The 19,610-nt window shown below is 30.4% G+C and overlaps 2 protein-coding genes across 3 annotated transcripts; one reads left to right on the top strand and one right to left on the bottom strand.

Moving 5' to 3' along the window:
* The first annotated feature begins 57 nt into the window (after positions 1 to 57).
* Positions 58 to 7,237, top strand: LOC149884449 (uncharacterized). Of its 2 annotated transcripts, XM_090095032.1 has the most exons (3): positions 58 to 78; positions 248 to 372; positions 4,606 to 7,237. In XM_090095032.1, exon 3 carries the CDS (start codon positions 4,776 to 4,778, stop codon positions 6,039 to 6,041), a length of 1,266 nt encoding a protein of 421 aa, XP_089951158.1. In that variant the 5' UTR covers positions 58 to 78; positions 248 to 372; positions 4,606 to 4,775; the 3' UTR covers positions 6,042 to 7,237. The 2 variants fall into 2 exon arrangements, with proteins under 2 accessions (XP_089951158.1, XP_089951159.1); XM_090095033.1 differs by lacking the exons at positions 58 to 78; positions 248 to 372 and adding an exon at positions 1,760 to 1,862.
* Positions 7,238 to 10,074: 2,837 nt separating this feature from the next.
* Positions 10,075 to 14,557, bottom strand: LOC145186872 (uridine 5'-monophosphate synthase-like). Its single transcript, XM_090095031.1, has 3 exons — positions 14,292 to 14,557; positions 13,128 to 13,376; positions 10,075 to 11,409 (listed from the first exon to the last, which is right to left on the bottom strand). The coding sequence occupies exons 1-3, from the start codon at positions 14,470 to 14,472 to the stop codon at positions 10,409 to 10,411; spliced, it is 1,431 nt and encodes a 476-aa protein (XP_089951157.1). The 5' UTR covers positions 14,473 to 14,557; the 3' UTR covers positions 10,075 to 10,408.
* Positions 14,558 to 19,610: the final 5,053 nt, after the last annotated feature.

The following is a 19,610-nucleotide window of genomic DNA, read 5'->3' as shown; positions in this document are numbered from 1 at the left end:
AAACTTATGTCTCGCCATTTATAACATTTTGACATAAATTCTAGGAACCGTTCTTAATTACTTAAGCATCGAAAAAAAGTTTGTAGTCATTTAAATACTACACTTATAAATTAGCATAATTGTTAACATAATTGTATAAATTAACATAATTGTTAAATTACACAGAGCAAAAAAAAATTTCTTTATCGATTAAATGAACTTCTTTAAGATCTTTTTTTTTTTGATCTAATTTTTTTGATGATTACAGATCAGCAATTGTTTAAAAGTAGCACGTTGTATACCTAAAACTTCGCTTAAAAAAAAGTTTGACTGAATTCGTCATATTCAACAAAAAGGGAAGAAGAGGGGGAGTTAGATTACATCGGATACTTGGTAAATGATCTATTTCACTCTTAGAAGTATGTATAAAGTAAACAAATGCTAATAAATGTGTAAAGGTAAAAAATCATTATAAATGTAAAAGCTCAATTTAGTTTATTATAAAAGTTACATGAAGAGGACTTCCGACTCTTCGCTTTCTCTGCTTACATCATGACACAACATTAAGAAATAGTCTGCCGACATACAACCGCTCTAAAACTTAAAAATATTAATGTGTTAAAAGTAGTAACCAGACTAGTCTATGGATAGACTTACAACACAGACATAGACAATTCTGTATGTTGTAATGGACACAACAAATGTTTAATTTTTTATCCTTGTTGTGTCTATCAAATTTTTGATGGTGTCCTAAGATTGCTCAGTTAAAAAATAATTTTCACTTCATAAGTCTACAAAGCATAATTTTTTGTCTATTTGGTGTCTATGATTTTGTCTAAATTTACTTGATTTCATAAAACCAGAAATATTGATTTTTGCCAATAAAATCTAAATTACCCAAAAAATCCCTTAGAAACAAAAAAGAAAATATATGATACATTATATTTGAATTTTATTTCATGGTAAAAATGACTTTTATGGTGACAAATTTAAAGTGGTGACAAATTTTAGGACGGAATATGACAATAATGTTTCCACAAATAGTTGATTTTCCAAAATTTAGATCCAATCATAGTCAGATTCACAGTCTGAGGATAGAATGTTAAGAAAAATCCCAAACTGGAGAGGGCATTTTAAAAATAAATTTTCACGCACATTCACTGAGAACTGAAAAACAACTGAACTGAGTAATTAATGAACTTCAATTGAGCACAAAATAGTCCATTTTGAGGTTTTTAAATAGACATTAACTTTTTAATCAACAGCACACGCTGGACAAAAAATTAAAAAATGAACTTCTGTTAGAAAAACTGTATTTTTAATTTTGTGCTCGTTTTCAGTTTTTGAAACGATGCTGCAGTGAAAATTTAATTACTCGTTATAAGTCCAAATTATATATGAAATAGATCTTCTATACCTCATTAAAAAATCGAGATTGTTCATTTAGTGTCCGTTTTTAAAATGATTGTCTAGAAAGACAAACATTTTTTATAGACAATTCATTTTTGATAGTTGTAATTAAAATTGTTGCAATTAGTGCTTTGTCGAAGTCTATTTTTGTCCTTTTATAATAAGGCCATTAGAGATTGTCTGGTTGCTAGTTAAAAGGTATTAAGTCCAGTCTTTTTAGTTACTTTCAGACAAAAATTTTACAAAGTTTTTAATCGAGCGGAGCTTGATATGTGAAGGAAAAAATAAAATCTTAACTGCGTTTACTATTGCAACGAATTTTACGCTGCCTCTTCCGCGTCCGTATATTGTCCTTCACGGTCGTTTAGACTTTAGAAATAAATGGAAAGTTATCATACGCAAGCGCAGTAGAGTTAAAAATAATTTAAAATTTTTAAAATGGCTACGGATGCAAAACTTATCATTGACAACGAGTAACTTGTTTAATTTTAGATAATTAAATAGGCTTTTAACTATTTTTTCATGAAATTATTTTGAAAATAACTTGCAGCTGTACGAAAAAATTTTTCAAATAAAATACAAGACCTCTGAATGTGAATAATATCTACTTTCAGCTAAAGCAACTTTAGTGTTTTTGTTTACAATTTTTAAACCTTTTTTAAAATATTTTTGAGCGTATAAATTTTTTAATTTAAATTTATTCAGCAAGATGAACCTTTTATCTTTTTTGCATTTTTTGCTTATATGAGGATTCAATTTTTTTTGCAGGGTTAAAAGAAAATCTTAATCATTAAACTTTTGTAACCTGTTGCTATGGTACTCTTTTCCGATGTTACTATATATATATATATATATATATATATATATATATATATATATATATATATATATATATATATATATATATATATATATATACATATATATATATATATAGTATAAACACTTATCTATTTTTTTTTAAAACCTTCTGAAGGAGTTAAACAGACTGTCAAAGAACAAAAAACTAGATAAATGTTTGACTTTTTTATTACTGCTCTCTTCTTTAAGAATATTGAGCACTCTATTTGTAAAATACACTAACATTGTTAGTGTATTCGACAAATAGAGAGCTCAATATTCTTAAAGAAGAGAGCATAATATTGTTATATGTTAGTAACATAATATTGTATAATATTTTATAACATAATATAGTTATATGCTAATAACATAATATATATATATATATATATATATATATATATATATATATATATATATATATTGAGGCAGTGGCCTTATTCTTCACAAAAATATTAATTAACAAATTATATTCAGATTATAATAATGTAAACTGAGGTCTAGCTTTATTTGTATCTTTGTAACATTTATAACATATAGAAAGAGCGCTCCGGTAGGAGCAGGTAAAATCCTTAATTTTTAAAATTCTGTAACCGTTTGCATAGCAGTATATTGGTTAAGTTATTTTACCTAAACATGCATATTGGTTAAGGTATTTTACCTAAACATGCACTGATTTTAAATTATCATTTTTGGATTCTTTATTGTTTCGGAACCTTAAACCTTCAAACCTTTTTTGAGTGGCGCTCAAAAAATGTCTTTGGCCCACTACATGATGACTTGACCCTGGTTAATGTCACCCAGTGTAGTGCAAATGACAACTGTAAATATCTGAAAGTTATAGGGAAGTTTGATTGTTCTAATGATAGAAATAAGATTTTGCAATATCAGCATAAATGTTGATGTATTAAATTTGTATAAAATTGAATTTTTATTTATTTATGCCTAGAAACTAAATGATGGAAGAAGAAAGCGTGTTAGAATAGGTTTCCATTTAGTACAGAGACAAAGGGCAGTTAATGTTTTTCTTGAAAGCACATTGTTTATTGTACAATAACATTTTTTACACATTTTTGGAGGATGGACAAATTCCAAATCTGTCATTTCAACATGAAACAGCTTCTCTAATTTTACTTTAAGAATTTCTCCTGTAAAATAATGCTTTTTACCAAGTAACTGTCCACAAATTCTGCAAAGGAGTTTAATATTTTTGTTGTGAAGTTCCATTTTATCTAATATTAGACTATTTAAAAAATGGTATATATATACAATTATATATGTTTTTTTTTACAAATCCTAGTAATTCATTCATATTTATCAACCAATTCCTATATATTTATACTCTTTTTGAAATCTCTTTCTCTATTTCTCTTTATAATATATATATATATATATATATATATATATATATATATATATATATATATATATATATATATATATATATATATATATTAGGGCGGGCCAAATTTTTTGTCGAGTAGAGCCGCCCCCTAGGATGATTCTATGGACAATTCTAAGCAACTTTGGTAAAGGAACCATAGGTCTATCTCGATTTTCGAGTCTCCCACTTTTCAAAAAATGATTTTTTCCCATAACATCGTTTTCATTCAAAATTCGATTTTTTATTCATCGTTATATTATCTTTTTTATGTGTATATAGGGGGTTTTTGGGGTCGAGAAATTCATTTCTGATCTTGATTTTTACCTTTGACCACCGCCAGAGGCCGTTTCATGCATATTTTAACTATTTTTTGTCTGTTTTCCGAGAAAAATTACAAGTTTTTCGTTAAAATTGATCTTTATTTTATTTTTTCCACAGAAATTCAACTTAAAAAATAAGAACATGTATAAAAAATTAAAAAAAAAAAAGAATTTAGTAAGAAAAAAAAGCGACAAACTGTTGTTGCTTTCAAATCAACGTATTTAAAAAAAAAAAATTGGTAAAACATTATTACCGACATATTTGGCCGAAAACCAAACTGGTTCTTAGGGGCGAAATGTCGTTTGACATTTCGCTATCAACTATATACTGTTTCCGTTGCTCATTCATTCTAGAAAAATCTGCGAATGTTAACACATGAATTTTCAGTTTTGGAAAAGAGAATAAAATTAATCTTAAAAAATAATCATCGTGCGTATTTACTACAATATTTTGTATGAGAGTATTTTTTTGTTTATGTTTTGTAAACAAAGCGTCTTCGAGTCATTTATTTAGCTTCGTTTTTCGTTTCAAATAAAAATTTGATATTTGAATATAAATAAAATTGTCACTATTTTTACCATTGTGTATTTGCCAATTTGTAGGTGGAAAAAATATATTCAAACCAAATGCTTTAAAATATACTAATTTCAGTTATTTTTTAATTCTTTTAGTAAAAGTATACAATGGATCCAAATGCATTGCCGTCTACATCGCAAACTGCAACAACATCAACAAGGACCGAAAGTCATTTGAAGCATTTGCCCTCGCACGATGTTGCTGTTTTTGGTGCATCTTGTGATTTGAGTGGACTAAATCTGCCAACGAATTAGGATATTTTAAGATGTTTTTTTTCTTGACCGAACGTGCTAAAATGCAAAACAAAATGTTTTCGTATAAAACATTCGTACCGCACGTAACAGACAAATTGATTGAAATTTGGAGTCAACTTGATGTTGGAATTCTAACAAAAAAAAGTGTTGTTAGAAAATTGGGTACATTGATTGAGAAGTATCAAATCGAAACGAAACATCCAAAAATCGCCACATTCAGAACGTTTGCGCAATCTACTAAAGAATTATTTTACATCGGCAAATGTCAATGTGACTCGAAGGCAGCATTATGCTCATGTGGATTGATTCCAGATCGTTTGAAAGAGTTCATGCGAGATCAGTCTACTGTCAGAAGATTGACGATACCGGAATTCGAAGAGCCAGCACCAACGTCAACAATGGTATCAACAAGTGTTGAAGAAAGCCATTTAGCATATGAACCAAGTACTGATACAGATGAGCCAAGTACAAATCCACAAGATGTTCCGCCAGTGATACGAGGACCGTATACTCCCAGATACGATGCTTTGAACTTCGCTGCGATGTGTGATCGATTTGGTGTGTCTGATAGAATAGCAGCAGCACTCGCAACATCTCTTATGCAAGACATTTACGTAAAAGATGAACATGGCAATCCTATCATCATGGATAAAAATAAAGTGCGTCGAGAAAAAGCCAAATGCAGACAAGAATTGCTTCTTAAGCAGTATGATGCATCCAATTTGATAGCATTTTCATTCGACGGCCGAAAAAATGATGCTTTAACAATGGAAAAAATCGATGAGAAGTTCCATGCAAGGATCTTGAAAGAACCACATCTAGTTGTTTTGAAGGAACCAAATTCTCAATTGATAGGCTACACAAAAGTCAAAAATGAAGATGCTGAACACAAATTGATGACATTGAATGCATTTCTCGTCGAAAAAGAAATTGCTTTCGATGCATTAATCGGCATATGCTGTGATGGTGAGCCAACAATTACTGGCGGAAGAAATGGGGTTTTGCGTCGTTTTGAATTGCATTTGAATAGAGCGCTGCATTGGTTTGTGTGCCTTCTGCACTTCAACGAGCTGCCATTTCATCATTTGTTTGACACTTTGGAAAGATCATCGACCACTGGACCACGAACAACAACCGGAACGTTGGGCAAACAAATTGAAACGTGTGAAAATCGAAAAAAAAATTTTTCTCATCATTTTTTTCCATTATTAAATGGTAAAATTGCATTTAATTCATCTAATTTCTTTTCTTTCAGCTTGTACATGAATTCGAGATAATCGTGCTAGAGAACATGCCACCTGATTTAGATCCATTTGAATTATCCACCGATTCAAAGTACTTATACAAAATGGCCAATGCAGTTTCAAATGGTGTTGTTCCTGCGGATTTGTCTCACATGCACTTCAACATCAAGTACTATAATTCGGTGGTCTTCGGTAGTGTATTATTTTACAAATTCATTCGTTAGAGACAATATTTGGATACAAATCTACGCGGAGTTGTGAATAATGTGAGGAGGGAAAACTAAAATAAAAACGACGATCGATAGAAAAACATACACAAGATGATTCACCAATTCTTCACATAAATAAGTGATAAAGCGTTAGAAGAAAAGTTAAATACAACTGTGGAAAAAAGTAAATACGAAGACGCGTAAATGGTAAAGCGATAATAAGAAAAGCTAAAAACAACGATCGGAAAAGACACATACAAGATGACTCGTCCACTATTCACATAAATAAATGATAAAGTAAAAAGAATTAAGTTAAAAACAACAACTGAGAAAAGACGTAAACGTGGAGACTCGTAAACGATAAAGCGACAATTAGAAAAGTCAAAAAACAACGATCAGAAAAGACTTATACACGATGATTCACCAATCTATCACGTAAGTAGACGATAAAACGGAAAGAAGAAAAGTTAAAAACAACTGAGAAAAGACGTAAACACAAAGACTCATAAACCTACCATATAAATAAATGAAAAGATATCGCAACAGGAAAACAACCAAAAACTATAAAAGCTCAAAAAAAGAAGGATTCAAAGAGTTAACTGGAGTTAAGTGGAGGAAGAGTTAAGAGAAGAAGAATTAGAGTTTTTAAGTGAAGTTTTTGGGAGAAGAGAAAGAGTTTTAAAGAGATTTAAAAGAAGATTTTTATGAGAAAAGAGTTATAAGAGATTTAAAGAGGATTTTAAAGAAGAAAAAGAATTTTGTGGTAAGAAGAGTATTTTGATGAATAATCAGTTTAATAAGCAGTTGAATAAAAGAATAAAAGAAGATTTTAATATTGATTGTTGGAGAATAACCAGAAGATTTAATTAAAGAAGAGATATTTGTAATAAAAGAAGATATAAAAGAAAGAGGAGTAATTGAAATAAAAAGTATTGAACACTGCAAGAAGCGTAAGAGAATATTATTTGTATTATATAAAAGTTATAAGAGTAAGAGTGCTACCCTTACACATTAATAGAACATTTGTTGAGTTTTATTATATTATAGAATATACTGAGGACGGCGGTTATAAGTTTAACCAAACTATTCCCAAACCTAGCCCTTTCCTAACCAAATACTCCCCAGACCATCAACCTTGTTCCCAACCTCCATATACCTAATCCAAACAAACCTTAACCCAAACATAACACCAAACCCAAACTTCCCCTTCCCCTTCCCCTTCCCCTTTACTGCAACACAATAAACATAATAATAATAATAAATAAATAAAAAAAAAAAACGCCACCCTCACAATAATGTCATTAAAGACAATTCATATTACGCACATTCCGAAAATATTTTGTTAGCTATGTTATTTGATGAAAAAAAAGAGACACGAAACATCGCAGTCAAGAAAATTTTAAAATACCGAAGAAATCTGTACGACCCGGGACATCTTAGAGTTTATCAAAAACCTTTGATAAACTTCAATTGTACAGATTATACGAATATGATTGATTTAAATAAAGATGATGTCTTATTCGAACCACCGTTTACGCATAGCATTACGTATGATCATTTGGAATAATATTTAGAATACGATCATCCACCATTGCCTGATCCAAGAATTCCGGTACACATACAGGTAACGGAAAGACATGTTCAATTGCTGGCTAGCGTTTCTAAACGTGTTTTAGAAAAAAGTCGACACAGTGTTATGGCAGTTTCATCGGAAAGCCGTGCAAAATACCCCAGACTTGAAAGCAAGAGAGACTTTCAAAAATAACTTATTTTGCTTTTCTTCCACTAAATTCACTTTTTTTTTTATTTTTTTACACATGTTCTTATTTTTTAGGTTGAATTTCTGTTGAAAAAAATAAAATAAAGATCAATTTTACCGAAAAACTTGTAATTTTTCTCGGAAAATAGACAAAAAATAGTTAAAATATGCATGAAACGCCCTCTGGCGGTGGTCAAAGGTAAAAATCAAAATCAGAAATGAATTTCTCGACCCCAAAAACCCCCTATATGCACATAAAAAAGATAATATAACGATGAATAAAAAATCGAATTTTGAATGATAACGATGTTATGGGAAAAAATCATTTTTTGAAAAGTGGGAGACTCGAAAATCGAGATAGACCTATGATTCCTTTACCAAAGTTGCTTAGAATTGTCCATAGAATCATGCTAGGGGGCAGCTCTAATCGAATTTTTCGGCTCCATACAAATTGGCCCGCCCTAATATATATATAGAGTCACATCGGAAAAGAGTACCATAGCAACAGTTTACAAAAAGTTAACGATTAAGATTTTATATTAACCCTGCAAAAAAAATTGAATCCTCATATAAGCAAAAAATGCAAAAAAGATAAAAGGTTCATCTTGCTGAATAAATAAAAATTTAAAAATTTATACGCTCAAAATTTTTTTAAAAAAGGTTTAAAGATTATAAACAAAAACAGTAAAAGTAGCTTTAGCTGAAAGTAGATTTTATTCACATTCAGAGGTTTTGTATTTTATTTAAAACATTTCTTAGTACAGGTGAAAGTTATTTTCACAATAATTTCATTTAAAAAATAGTTAAAAGCCTATTTAATTATCTAAAATTAAACAAGTTACTCGTTGTCAATGATAAGTTTTGCATCCGTAGCCATTTTTAAAATTTTAAATTATTTTAAACTCTACTGCGCATGCGTATAATAACTTTCCTCTTACAAACGACCGTGCCTTAAAGGCAATAATATAAAGATATTATTAAAAGTTATTTATTACACGTCATTGCTTAAAGGTAGCAAATCACATGACCGAAACAAACACGACTGTCCTAAAGACAGTAAGCAACAGTGCTATTTAAATTAATCTCGCATACCACTTAACCTGAAGTGGTGTTAACATATTATTGTAGATCTCCTTATCCAAGAATAGATAGATTTGATATATTACATATATAGTATATATGAATAGATAGATTTGATATATTACATATATAGTATATATGAATAGATAGATTTGATATATTACATATATAGTATATATGAATTGATAGATTTGAGTTGACCTGTTTTTGAACTTCTGATTGAATAGTCGATCAACAAGAAACCACTCTGATACTAGATAGACTTGTGAAATGCCTATAAGAAAAAGCGTCAATATAATACAGTAGGAAATCTGTTTTGAAGAATGTGACTAAGTATAGTTCTAAGATAATAAGTATATGATAGGATATGCTTCTGCAACAAGTGTTTCTTTTTTGTTTATTTTTCAGTCAGAAAACAAGAAGCTGCACTTTCTTTTTCGAAAAAGTCTATAACCAGATGATTGAGCTCTTCCTGATTAAATTTCCGCGGATTGTTATCTCTATCATCAGGAGTCTGGATCTTCTGAAAGGTTTTTTCTGCCAAATCTTTTCTCTTCTATCTCCATTTCATCTTGTATGGATTTGAATTCCATCTTACAAAGGAAAAAGAGACTGAAAATTTATTGTCATGTGTTACTGGTTTAAGAGCTTATTGTAGGTTACAATGGATGATCTTGTGTTTATTCTAAGCAGAAATCGTAATTGTCATAGTGATTCACTGGTTCTTTTTATATCATCAGAACAATCAAAAACAATAAAGTTTTTCTATTATTCAATCAGACGCATAAACCTTTTGAGCACGAAGTACAGATAACGTTAGGGGGGCCCAAGCCTTAACTGAATCGGCGAGTCAGCATCCAAAATAGGTGTATTTTACATAGGCCATTTCTAATAGTTCTTCGTTGTGATTGTAAATGAACTACAAACGTAGCAGAAAGCATGATTTTGATTTTTAGACGACCGTGGCATGATTCAGGTCAATATAAAAAAGAAATAGAAACAGAAGACAAAAACAGAGTTCATAGAAACAGAAGACAAAAAGTTTTATTACATCAGGATTTGTACAACAAAAACAAAAAAAACAAAACAAAACAAAAATCCCACAAAAATAGTCAGTCTTTTCTCAGAAACTAGGCGCGCTGGAGAAAAACTAAATGCATATTCAAGATCTGTGTCCAGAATACTATCTAAATCACCAATTCAAATACTTCAGTTTGGTGATCTAGATATGTTGATAAAAAAAAACCTTGTTGACAAATATTATCAAGAATTATCAGACGCAATTAAACGACGCATACCAACAATTAATTTTGTAACATTGTTATCATTACGTTAATGCGTAAAATCAATAATTAACAACAATCAAGTCGTTGAAGATAAGCTTTGAAACCAGCATCTTTGTATTTTATAGCTTCAGTCACTGGGTCTTCAGCCATATAAATGCCTCTTCCAACTATAATAACATCACATTTTCGATCTCGAACTACCACATCTGGGGTCAAATATTGCTGACCGAGTTTATCTCCAGTTTCTGATAAATTTACTCCAGGTGTCATATATATATATTTTTCTCCTTCAATAAGTTTTGAAGTGGATATAAAGCCTATGACAAATTCTGAAGACCTTTCCGCTATCTGCACAACAGCTTCAGAGTAAGCTGCATCTGTTAATGCACCTGAAGAAGACATCTGAGCAATCAACAAACAACCACGATTGTACCCGCAGGCCTCTTCTTTTAAGCCTAAAACAACGCCATCCCCAGGAATACCATGTGCATTTATGAGGTCAGCCCAGTCTCTTATTTTATAGATACCATGCGAATACTGTTCTTTAACCGTACTGCCAATATCAGCAAATTTCCGATCTTCGAAGATGACAAAGTTATGCTTTTTAGCTAATTCTTGTAGTGATTGAATAAATTGTGGAGAAAAATTTGCCATTATGTCTACGTGAATTTTCAACACACAAATATGTGGCCCAATTAAGTCTGCTAGTCGAAGTAGCTCAAGACAATCTGTAACATCAGCTGATAAAGCTAGATTAGTTTTTTTATTTTCCATGAGGTCAAAAATACGTTTTGCAACTGGATTAGTTACCAAACCTGCTCTTTCTTTATAGGATAAAGGCCTTTTCTTAACAGCAGAATTAGAACAAACTTCGCTGTCAGATCTCGTTTCAAGTTTACTTTGTGAAACATAAGAACAGAATTCATCAATGATATTTTGACCTATAAGATTTTCTCTGGCTAAAAAATTAAGAACTTCCTTTAATTCAAACACACTGTACAAATTTATGCCGTCTTTTAAAAGACGATCTTTACCGCCTTGATCACGATCTATCAGAACAACAGCATCTAAAGATAAAGATAAAGCATCTAAAGATAAAGCAGCATACGCTATTAAAAAAAACTTATTTCATGTAACATGCAACTATTTGCATAGCAACTAAATTGAACATATGGTTAGTAAAGATTTTATGATGCACTTTATTATTTAGAAGAACTTTTTTCCCTTTAAAATAGTGTAAAAACATGATTCTCTTTTAATTACAATTAATAAAATTAGTTTTTTTGAGCAAACAATAGATTTAATAGATAAAACATGAGAATACTTCACTTCAACTTAAATGACAAGCTTCAGAGTTAATGACAAGTAGGAATGTACTAAGTTTATTATGCATTGGAAATGGACAACAACCTCTGTTATTGTTTGCAAAGATGATCAAACAAATTGCATCTGTGGTTACAAAATGACAATTAATAATGATAACAACAGCTACACCATTCTAAGTACACAATATCTTTTTTTTACACTGAAAAGTTTAAACGCAATCATATCTACCAATTCATGCACTGTAGAAGACCATTTACATTGCTTGGCTATTATTGCAAAACTAGGTGATTACTGAGAAGTTGATATTTAAGACAGAAACTATAAAAATTGATCTTTATTACATACTGTCAAATCAATTGCAAAATAGCTTTCAAAAGTTACACACAAATGAAATTTTGCCATAAAAAAAAAAAACTTTTGAACTAAAAATAATTTCCAAACCTAAACTAAAACTTCCAAAACTTTTAAATGTTTTTAGCAAAATTAAGTTTTCATTAGAAAAATCAGAATTCCATGTACTTGTATGCATTATCATCATTTTTATATTTCTGTATTAGAAAATAATAATAATAATAATAATAATAATAATAATAATAATAATAATAATAATAATAATAATAATAATAATAATAATAATAATAATAACATTTAAATTCAAAATATTGCATTTCAAACTTTTAAACTAAAGGATTTAATTACATTTTACATTTTAAATAAAGTAATTTTATTATCTCATCTTTAGTTATTTAGCAAGTGGATTCTACTTTGGAACCACTTCTTATTAAACATTTTTAAAATTAAAGTAGCTGCAGAGTTCTTTTATTACGTGTAATATGCAGAACTTCAATAGCTGACTTCTATAACTTTGCTTGTTTTAGGCACAAACTAAATTTAGGGAATTTTTAATCAGCTTTTTGAACAAATCAACTGTTCTATAACTGATCTTTTTTTCCCTTTAAATCTAACTATTTTATTGTGGGCCTACAATATTGCTTTTTTTTTTAAGTAGTTATCATTATTAGACTGAAAAAGACTCCTAACATCAAAGTTCTTAATACTTCACCTTTGAGAAAACCAGTTCACCAACAAACAAACAAAAAATTACAAAAAAATTGTTTTTTTTTTTTTTTAAATTCTGGTAAATTTACTTCCTTAAATTATAACATATTCCAAAATGAAAGTTTCAAGTTTAACATTCTACATTAGGCAGTATAACCTAAAGAAATGTAGAGCAAACTCTGCCTACTCACCATTACCATCAAATACTTACCTTCCTGATTTAAATATCCTGGAAATACCAGATGGATTGCATCTACATTTACACACAATGACCTAAAAAATGGCTTAAAAACCAACCTGGATAAGGTGGTTTAAGACCGTAGTCTATAGAAAAAAACATAAATAGGTATGAGAATTCATAACACTGCATGATTTCAAGATGAATTTGAAAATAGCTCACCTGTAACTTTCAAATTTACTTTGTTCAATTCAACAGCAGTTTCATAAATACTACCACCGCTCGTTACAACATCTTCAATTATCAAACAATTTTGGCCTTCCTTAAAATCCCCCTCAATCATTTGTTTTATACCATAGTCTTTTGCCTCACGTCTGCGAAGCACCATTGGAACATTATGATCCACCGATAAACATGTAGCTATAGGTAAAGCTGTGTAAGGTACACCACATATCAGTTCAGGCTCAATGCCTAGAATTATTAAAATGATTTCATGCCAACATAATAATTGTTTAATATTTGATAAATGCATATTTCACATATAATATGGATATATGGATGAAGTTTTCCTAAAAAGGAGATTTTGGTGCATGCTGGATGCATACCAAAGAGTCCTAATATTTTTAAGCATTTAGACTCTTTGGAATGCATCCAGCATACCAGAACTCTTACTTTTTACCTGGACATATCTACTACTATTTGTTGACACAGCATCAAGTTAACAAAAAATTGTTACAGTAGACATGTATTTATAAAACTCTTTTATAATAAAGGCAATTGTTGTAGTTAAGTAAATATATATTGAAATATTATGTAAATTACTAGTTGGAAATTTGTGTTTCAAAATCAATTTTTTTATGAAATTGAGTTTAACTAAATGTATAGTTTCTTTAATCCTGTTAGCAGATAATAGCACTACACTTTAACTTGATGAATAAATAGTTATTCTTTTAAAGCTAGCACTGTATTTGTTCTTTTTAAGCTAGCTCTATATTTATTCTTTTTAAGCTAGCTCTATATTTATTCTTTTTAAGCTAGCTCTATATTTATTCTTTTTAAGCTAGCTCTATATTTATTCTTTTTAAGCTAGCTCTATGTAATATGTTTTGCTAGAGTTTATGTAATTAGAATTATATTGTTTAGCACTCCTTGAGCAGGCACCAAGAAGTGTTAAAAATAAATCTGAATAAATTTGCAGCAAAGTGTGATTAGTTGGTGAGCATTGTTGCTCTTTAAACAAATTAATTAAAGAACAACAATAACTTATAAAAAGGGTTTACTAAAGAATTTATAGTGAAATTCGTTACACACATAACGTAACAATTTTTGTTAATGAAAGAACCAAGAAATTCTGAGGATCTCATTCACAATAAAATATCAACTAACCATGGTCAGTTACTGTCTCCCAGATCAGATCACTAATTTGACGCAGTAACTTTGGATGACTAACTATTACTCTAAAACTGATGTATATTGGTGAAGAAATGCCTGATTTTAGCTTGAAGTTTCCAAATCTAAACGCATTTACATCGAATAATTGTTTTATTACTGACTGTTTGTCAATCATTTTCGTGAACCGTGGTAGGGATGCGTTTCTGCTTATCGAACGAAAATATCACTTAGACCAGTGGTGCGCAAACTGGGGGTCGCGACCCCCGAAGGGATCAGGAATAAATTTGTGGGGGTCGCCGAATTCAAAGAGATGAACTTGAGAATAAAAAATACAAGACCATAGAGAATCAGCCTAATACCTTTTTGCATAAGGGGTCGCATATTAATATATGAGGGGTCGTATATCAAAATAGTCTGCGTACCACTGACTAAGACGGCAATCAAAGTCCATTCGTAAATTAACTCTATTATTACATTTTTTAAACTTGAATGATATTTTTCTATATTAAACCCTTTTTTTTTGTATATATGATTATTGATAACACTATGCTACCATTTTTTTTTTGTAAATAAATAAACTTGCAAATGTGTAACTTTTATGTATGTAAGGAAAAAAACCTTATAATGTTTAGTTTTTGGGACATTTTTTTCTATTGTAAACTTTTTTTTTTTGTCATAAACAAAAACTAAGAATAAAAAAATTTAGCCGATAAAAAATTCGCCACTAGGGCACGAAAACTACCCCCATCCAGGCAGCCGTTCCTGGAAAACGTATTCAAAGTATTTTTCAGTGTTTTTTTAATTCCGGAGTAGTTCACTGCACGTATGAGCCTCCGCCAAGACGCACCATCGCATGAAAAATACATGAATTGTATGCAAAGGAGAAGACAATAAAGGCAACGGCGCACAGTGAGTCAAAATCAAAAAAAACCGGCAAAAAAATCCCCCCAAAAAAAACAATTTCTAGGAACTAATAAATTGTGTTAAAATATAATTAATGCCACCAGAAAACTGAAAACTATTGCTTTTTGGTTCATTTTTAAGGATTTGCCAACTTTTGTAACGCTTCCTTAGACACATTATTTATTTTTTATTGCGAAACTCGCGTACAAAATGCTCGCTTTTGTGTCACTTTTTTAACGTTTATACGGTTAAAAACAGTTCAAAATTTAATTTAAAGGCATATATTTAAAATATTTAGTAACTATAAACAATGTTTTTGACACTGCATTTTGATTTTAGATGTCATTCCTAAGATCTTAAAAAATGTGCCAAATATTGATTTTTTTTTATTTCTTTAATTATGAGTTCGTTTGAAAAACTAAAAGATTTCACAAGATTCCATGGTAATTTTAAGATTTTCCCAATGATAGGTATATATGAAAGCAGAAAAAAAAAATCAGTTCCCCACGTTTGCCCCAATTCAATATAAAAAAGTCGAATGTAAAATTTCGTACTAATTCTTTTTCACACACTTTTCAGACTACATTAGAACTACAGAGGAAACTTGTCACAACTCAAAAAACAAAATTCAAAAACTTATGCTCAAACACATGCTAATTTTCAAACCTCAAAAAACAAAATTTGCATAATATGACGGTCTACTTCCTGAACTAAACGTTTAAAAATAAGACTTATAAAATAACGAATAATAGTTCATTACTAACATTCATCATAAAAAGAATACATATAGTTAGGAATTAAGAGTTAGGAATTAATCATGATAATGTACTTGAGGCTCTTCTACTTGAGTTTAGTAGATTGGAGGGTGTAGACAATGAAGCTTATTGATGAAACTAAAATGATAAATCTTAAGAAAACTCTATCAATATTTGATTATAAATTCAAATCTAAATTACTGAAACATTCATGAGCCTTTTCTAGATTTCTGGAACATGACCGAAACTGGTTGGATAAAGAAATAACAGTTAACAGAAAAGACGTTTTAGCAGGTCCAGGTAGAAAGAGCAAGGACTGGAAAGATCTGAGTGAGAGAAGCAAAAGATCTAAGTTAGTAATAAATCAATTGATTTCATATATCATCTTGTATAAGTTTACCAAGTTGGCTGAACATCCTGCTGAAGCATTGGCATTAGCTTCAATAAGAAAAGCCTCTAGAAATCCTACCTAGAAAGATTTTATTTTTGTTATAAAAAATGCTACAAATCCTAGCAAAGTTAAAAGCTTGGAGGTTAGTCTTGGAATTAGTATAAGTGCGCGTTTTGGTTTGAGGAACCCAAATTTTTTTATTTAAAGTAATATTTGTGCGCGCGTAAAAGACTCTAACAAGTATACGCGCGTGTAGTACGCGCTTTAGATACACGTAAAATATATTTAAAAAATACTTGGTATAGTTTTTATACGTGGCACTATATAATAATTGGGATCGAGGAATCTAATTTTTTTTAATTTAAATTGTTATTTGCGCGCGTAAATGGCACTACGACGCATACGCGCGCGTAGCACGCGTTTTGGGTACGCGTAAAGTTAGTTTCTAATAAACAAACTTAAATTTTCTGACCTAAAAATACTAGAAGTGATGTATCACAAGTTTATATTTGATGGTAATATCACTTTTGCCGTTTTTTCACCTTTCACCTTTCTGATTCACTGTGCGGTGTTCAAACATGCACAAACTGTTGCTCTCAGACTACTGGACATCCTTGGGTAACTATAATTACCTCAGAGTTACTTTGCATTACATTGATGAACAATGGAAACTGCATTCACATGCTCTGACAGTAATGAAGACACAAGAAAGACATTTTGCTGAAACGTGCGCAGAACACTTTATTCATGTTGCACTGCAGTGGGACATTTTAAATAAAGTCAGCACACTTAGCACAGATAGTGCAAGAAATATAGTCGCTGCTGCAAGACACCTGCCTTTTGAACGCGTCCCCTGCGTCGCACACAGTCTCCAGCGTTCTGTCACAGTATCTCTGCATAGCAGCGCGTTTGATAATACCCTGCCCAAATGCAGAAAGGTGGTGGGCCATTTTAAAGATGATCCAGCAAGTGCTGCAGTCGCTTATTCAAGACATTCCAACTAGATTGAATTCGATTTTTTTGCGTTGTAACAAGTAAAAAAGTTATGCATACGACTTTATTTTTTTATGATTTTTTTATTGTTTGCATCCTTAACAGTCTAGCTGCCACCAGATAAAAAGAATTTGATTAAATACCGAGTTGATAATCTACCAGTTCATTAAATTTGATTTTGTTTTAATGTCTTTTAAATAAGTTAGAACTAAAGTCTTTAAGATATCACTTTCATCTCTTACCTACCGTAGGGTAAAATCGTCCTTCGGCCTGGGGAGCAATGGCGCGAGGTTAGAATTATTTTGTTCTATCTCCAGTTTTAAACGTTGGGAGAAAGTTTTTGATTTTTTTCTAAAATTAAAAACAACTATAGTTTCAGTTTTTAAAGAAATAATTACTTAAGCTTTAAATAATTTTCTCCCAACGTTTAAAATGGGAGATAAATAATTCTAACATCGCAATGGCTTTATATTCAAGAATTTCAGGTTACTTTTGTTCCATAACCATATTATTGGTGGGGAAGAAATAATTCTGCACAGCTTTTTTCGTTCTAACAGTATTGGCATGCACGAAAAAATATTACAATTTTGCTCAAGATTGTCCAGATCCATAGTCACTCGAATGTTATCAATAGAGTTCTATAATAACCGACAAATGGTCTTTCAATCTCAACATAACAAACCCTCTTGGTTGCATCAAAGTGTTCTTTATATAGGAAGTGGGAGATTCTACTGCAGTTAAAATACATTTTACGTTTGTATATTATGCATGAAGAACTCTGGGGAATAGATTTTAAAGTTGTTCAAATTCCAAATCAACTTAATACAAATATTTTTGTTATTTTCATTTTGAACATTGTATTTTAAATAACCATGATTTAAAAGTATGAAAACAAACAGATAATTGTGAAAATTGTGGAAACAAACGGACAATTTAGTGTAGCCCGCTGCACTATGGGATAAATTAATAAAAATTGATCACAAAAATCAAAAATCACAATTTTTTTATTTTCAATTTAGATATGATTTTTTGTTAACTAGGGATTATAGAAATTTGTAGCTAAACGAACTTTGAAAATATCTCTCACGGTATTCATATTTTGTAGGAATACCGTGAGAGAAATTTGCATAAAGAGAAAAAAAAAGAAAATTTCTGATATTTTTTGCAAAAAATTTGCACAAACAAGTAGAAGCTTTTCCCACAACACATATTTAATAGTTACAAATGTGATTCTTAGCAATTGATTGCAACTGATCAGATCTATATTTCTTCACGTATAAAACATTTTAAGAAATATTTAGAGATACGGAATTTGGGGTTATTACCATATTTTTAGCTTTACAAGACCCGCATTCTTTATAGTATCAAAAAGTATCAATTATTTTGGTACCAAATGAAAGGTGAATACTCTGGGTTTCAAAAAGGTTAAGGTTACATACCCCTCAAAATCCCCGTTTGAGAGTTAAAGAATTTCAAACAGAATGATAGAATTTCACAAAAACCTCAATTTGAGGGGGGTGTAAACTTTATAAAGTCATTAAAGCCGATCAAAAAAATATTATTGAATCAAATTTGAAATTTGTTGATGAATATAAATAAAGTTTAAAATTAAAAAAAATATAACAAACTTGACTTATTGCCCTAATATTTGGGGCTGGGGGGCTAACATTTTGGGGTTTTTATTGTTCCCAGTCTCCAATCACCGCAATTTTTGCGTAGCATCCTCATTCCTTATATATATGAACATACTTAAATATGGAGTTTTCTTCATGTTTCAAAGTTGCTTAGCTCAAACATAAAAAAAAGTTGTCTACGGCCTTGCTAATACATGCATGTGATCATCTTTATCATTTGATTTTAAATCAAATATTATTTCTGAAAGCCTACATGCACAAAATATTTATTTAAGTATAACTCGTTTTTAAGTAAAAACTCTTGCTGCCCTTAATTGTCACGAACATTTGGACTTTGAAAAATTTGGTTCCTTCTGCCATGAAACATATTCCTTATCAGTAAGTATAAATGGTTCAAAATGCCTTCCTCTCTTCATAAAATTCTTTGTCATTCAAAAAACATTATGACACTACCATTATCACCTGGATTTTTTGGTGAAGAGGGAGCTGAATCTTGTAATAAGTACTATAGGCAGAATCGTAGATATCATTCTCGAAAGTGTTCTCGTAAAAGTAATTTGCTCGATGTTTTTTATCGAGCATTAGATTCATCGGACCCTATAGTGTCTTCAGCAAAACTGGATGTGAGAATGAAAAG

Source organism: Hydra viridissima, unplaced genomic scaffold (assembly GCF_058129835.1).
Source record: "Hydra viridissima isolate aposymbiotic clone 2 unplaced genomic scaffold, HvirCarnegie_v1 scaffold_8, whole genome shotgun sequence".
Classification (NCBI taxonomy): Eukaryota; Metazoa; Cnidaria; class Hydrozoa; order Anthoathecata; family Hydridae; genus Hydra; species Hydra viridissima.
The sequence above is the reverse complement of the archived record's forward strand: the minus strand, read 5'-3'. Positions and strand labels throughout refer to the sequence as shown.

Excerpts from the sequence above, each read along its gene's own strand:
- LOC149884449 (XM_090095032.1), top strand. The coding sequence starts at position 4,776 with ATGTTTTTTTTCTTGACCGAACGTGCTAAAATGCAAAACAAAATGTTT.
- LOC145186872 (XM_090095031.1), bottom strand. The coding sequence starts at position 14,472 with ATGATTGACAAACAGTCAGTAATAAAACAATTATTCGATGTAAATGCG. Across the intron at positions 13,377-14,291 it reads GGAGACAGTAACTGACCATG|GCATTGAGCCTGAACTGATA; the intron begins GTTAGTTGATAT and ends TAATAATTCTAG. Across the intron at positions 11,410-13,127 it reads AGTAAATTTGAAAGTTACAG|ATGCTGTTGTTCTGATAGAT; the intron begins GTGAGCTATTTT and ends CTTTATCTTTAG.